The sequence below is a fragment of the Diabrotica undecimpunctata genome, chromosome 11, assembly GCF_040954645.1.
Source record: "Diabrotica undecimpunctata isolate CICGRU chromosome 11, icDiaUnde3, whole genome shotgun sequence".
Lineage (NCBI taxonomy): Eukaryota > Metazoa > Arthropoda > Insecta > Coleoptera > Chrysomelidae > Diabrotica > Diabrotica undecimpunctata.
In genome coordinates, this window is record NC_092813.1 from 25406673 (window position 1) to 25411465 (window position 4793).

At 30.5% G+C, this 4793-nt stretch overlaps 1 protein-coding gene across 1 annotated transcript; it reads left to right on the forward strand.

Moving 5' to 3' along the window:
* Positions 1-754: 754 nt before the first annotated feature.
* LOC140452798 (uncharacterized) lies at positions 755-1726 on the forward strand. Its single transcript, XM_072547127.1, has one exon. The coding sequence runs from the start codon at positions 755-757 to the stop codon at positions 1724-1726; it is 972 nt and encodes a 323-aa protein (XP_072403228.1).
* Positions 1727-4793: the final 3067 nt, after the last annotated feature.

The following is a 4793-nucleotide window of genomic DNA, read 5'->3' on the forward strand; positions in this document are numbered from 1 at the left end:
TAACATTTACCGGGTTTTTACCCACATATTTAGTAACTTCAAACATGTACACCTAGACACACTGATGATGGAATATGGATTACAAAAACTTTTTGTGATGTAGCCCGATAGGGTGTTTTAATTATATTCCTTTTATGAAGAATTTTTAAATAATTTTTTTTGGTATTTAAATTTTATAATAATAATTATTATTATTAAATTTTTAAAAAGAGTCTAATACCTACGCCACTGTTCAGAGTAATAATTCAACTTTCGCTTATAATATTGTTGCCATTTTTTGGCGTCTTACTCTAGCGTAGGAGATTTATTAGTACAATTCCTTGCCAACAGGTAGATAAAATATACTAAAATACCCTGGTAAATACAAATTTTATTGGTTTTTCCACGAAGATAATGAAGCAACAAAAATTCTAGTTAGTAAAAACAACAATCTAAAATATATTATAGTACTAACTCAGTAAACTACTGCTACTACTCCTACTACTCAGCTCTTCTGGACTCAGCAAGTCAAATGAACATTATTAATCGTTGTTTTGCGCAACGAATAAATGTACGTTTCCAAAAACAAAATGCAAATATTTCCGGTTAAGGTAGTAATAATTGTACCTATAGCGGAGAAGTGGTAGACATTACTTTCAATTCTCAAATAGCTCCTCATCTTATATTTAGTATACCTTGTACAGTTATAGACAAAATAACCAATAACTTACCACAATTTTCTATCTCTCCTTCTAACTTTAAAATTCCGGCTCACATGAAAGTTGAGCTTGCCGATTCTTTCTTTTTTGAATTCAGCCAAATATATATTCTGATTGGCTGCGATTTATATCATTATTTACTTAAGTCTACCGTGATTATTACGGGTGGTAATTTAGCGTCTTTTATAGACACTGATCTCGGATACGTCATAGCAGATCCTGCACCTCGGAAAAATGTTAATTCTTCTAATGCCAATACTTTGGCTTCTACCTTTTTAACGGTATATGATGATCAATCTGATCAACAGTTGGAACTCTTCCAGATTATGGAAAGTTTTTGGGAGCTGGAAGAAATCCCTGATTGTAACCCAAAATATTCAAATAAAGAATATGTGGAAAACTTATTTCAAGATACAACTCTTATCCTTTCTTCCGGGCGATATCAAGTAGATACAAAGCTTTTTGCAGAGTATCAGAGTGTAATTTCAGAATATCTGACACTCGGATACGCTAAGATCATTCCTTTATCTTTTTATCATAGTTTATCAAACGAGTTCAAATATTTCATACCTCATATGTCGATAATACGAGAAGAAAGTGTTCCCAAAAAACTCGAGGTCGTGTTCGATTTTTCAGCTAAAACTGACTCTGGTGTGTCCCTTAACGACTTAACTTCAGAGGGTTATCAACTTCAGGACAATCTTTTTGACATTTTTTGTCGATTTAGATGCTACAAATATGTTATTTGTGCTAACATCAAAATGATATATCGATTTATAGACATCAACCCAAAACATAGACATTTACAAAACATACTGTGGAGAGACGAACATACTCCCGATGAACATTTTAAGTGTATTCAATTATCCTCTTCAAGTTTCGGGAAAAATTGTGCCCTATTTCCAACCACTCGTGTCTTAAAAGAGATTGCTTTAAATAATCCTGAGTTTCCCAAATCACAGCATTCTATCCTCCATCAAACTTATATGGATGACATTCTGACAGGAACTAATAATAAAAATGACTAAATAAATAAATAATAAATAAATAAATAAAAAAGACAATTATTTAAAGAAAATAATGATAGCTTATACAAGCGACAAAGTATTTAAAACAATAGTAATGAACATAAAATTGTAAAACTGGTTTATACATACGAAACCAATACAAGGAATAATATAGTATCATAAGGCACCAAAATATTTTATCTGAGTAATGTCAGTAATGTTACGTATACGATACGTTATGGACCGTTAATGGATGACATTTTAAGTAGGCGTTATTTTCATGTTTTTGTCGTTAATTTTAATATAAAAATTTGTTGTCATAATATTATACATGTTTAAAAAAGAACTCAGATTCGGAGATCGAAACGTCAAATAAAATATGTATGTAAAATTAACTATGAATACTTCTAGCATACTTTCAGGGTTCTACACCAAAAATATTTAATTAGTTAAAATTAAAATTACTCACGTAGGTATTTATTTTTAATGCAGCTCTTATCTATATCGGCAGCTCTTATCTATACGGTAGCTCTATAACATGTTATATTTACAATTCTTTCTGGAACGAGCTGTAATTTTTCTTAAATAACCATATTGTGTGGTTCAGGCGCATTGTCGGTTCGGCATGATTTGTCACATGCTCTTTAACGTATTCGTCAATACTAATATCGTTTGAAAAAATTTTTCCAGATACTTCCGTTTTGTTACTTAATCTCTTATTTGACTTTCAATCTACTTTTAATGTTACTTTAAATGGTCAAGTAGTGTATTTGTACAGTCTAGTTATAAGCTAAATTAGGTGATGTGATATGCCTACTTCTTTTATCCGCCATAATTGTATCGGTCTGTTCATGTGTATCCAGTGTACAGTGGGATATTGGATTCCCTAGAATTAAAAATCGACATTATTGAAATTAAACAGTAAAAATTATAATAATATTGATTTATAAATTATTGTGATTTAAATTTTACTACTTCATGAAACAAATATTGCACGTCATAAACTGTAGCAATCGTAAAGTTACTAAGATCTCCTTGTTGTACAGAGTTTTCTATAATTTTATGTGGTAACAAATATTAGAGTACTATCACTTTCTTAAACTGTTACACGAAAACTCTACTCGATATACGAACATTTATACAATAAATGTTCCAGTGACATGCATTAAAAGAAAATACTAATGTATAAAAATGGAAACTTTTCAAGTTTATAATAGACGCTTACTTAAGTTTAAAAATAATTAAAGCAAGTAATATAAATTTTGACCTTGCTTATTAAACATAAAAGTAAAATAAAGTTATATGTCGATTAACATATTATATTATAAAATTTTTAACTACATTAGCCAAGTATCTATGAAATTCGTCGATAACTAAATTGATGACTAATAAAATTATTGGCAACATTGCAGGAGTTTAGTTGTGTACGCGAAAAGGTGCATAGGGACCCCAAAATTTTTTTTAACGTATTACGAAGTCCACTTGATCCTATGCGTTGGTCGGAGTCTACATAAAACGCTACTTAGATAATAATATATACGGTGTATATTATCCTGGAGTTCGTATAATACTGTTTTATCAGTATGAAGTCCACATTAACCGCTAGATTTAAATATAGAAAATAAATAAATAGATAGGAAATAAATTTGGAAAACTCCAATATAGTTATATATATTGGAGTTTTCCAAAACCATATTTTTAAAAAATATTTATTTAACACAAAATAGTAACAATACGTTGTACTATGATAAAAGCAGAATCTAGACTAACTTATAATATGATTTTTACACAGAATGAAATATAATAGCAATATAACGTTCCGAAGAAATAGAAACAAATCCAGTTTTGGGTCAAAATCCACACCGGTTTTCGAACCGGTGACAGGGCCGGACTTAAAATTAATCAACCATGACTTCGAATAAAACTATGAATACTATTCACACTTCATCTCACGTCTCATATTCCAGTATTGTCAACGCATTTAAAGATCCAACTGAAGAACAAGCTATAGTACTTTCCAGTATTGAAGGAACCAAAGTTCATGACTACATCATCGCCGTTGATTCACTAGTTGGTCCACGTAACGTATCCTGAATGCTCTAACCAAGCAAACCCCACTACTTCTAATGTACACTCAGAAACTTCTCAAAATATATTACCTACAGTAAATACATGTAATAACCAAACAGAACTACAAAGTTCTGACAAAGCTAATTCATCCACTGCTAGTGCACACCCTGAAACTTTTTAAAACACATTAATTACAATAAAATCCTCTAATAACCAAACAGAACAAATTATGAAAACTGGCAATAACCTGACAGGACCCATAAGTAATAGAAGTGAAACATCTTTTTTAAAAGCTTCAACATCATCAACCTCAAACAATATCAGAAATCCTACTCCAGTAGAATTAACAGCAAATCCAATTACTACAAACGTCCCTAATCAACTAAAAAGGTTCATCTCATTTTCTCCAGACATTAACGAAAATACCCCACAGAACGATTCACAGATATTAACTTCTCCTGTAATGAGCAAACCAAAAAAAAAAAGTCAAAAAAGTCAACCAGAAATTCCTGCGCAGAACTTTTACTTTCACTAGAGTCAATTAAAGACAAAATAAAAAACAGATCACCACCGTTTATCCTAAACTATAATGAAATATGTGACTTTCTAGAAAACATAATATATGCCAAACACCCTGAAATAATTTCAAAAGATTACTCGAATGAAACTGCCGAGCTAATTGAGATCCTTAATTTTGTTCACGCTTATACCCACAATTCAAAATTAAAAAATAATATAACTAGATTAAAAAAAAACTAAACCCCAATAATATCTCTTCCACAGAAGAGACAGATGAACAATTATCTCAGGCAGAATTCTAACATGTCCAATTCCTTTATTTTACAGTGGAATCTTAATGGGTTTTATACCCACTTAGAACAGTTAAAACTATTAATAAATGAATTATGCCTAAAGATCTTATGTCTTTAAGAAACTCATTTTAAACAAGTTAATATAAATCTTAAAAATTATCAATGTTTTCCAAAAAACAGAGTAGCTCAACAGGCCAGTGACGGAG

What these genes read in the sequence shown, in the direction of transcription:
- LOC140452798 (XM_072547127.1), top strand. Translation starts at nt 755, where the DNA reads ATGAAAGTTGAGCTTGCCGATTCTTTCTTTTTTGAATTCAGCCAAATA.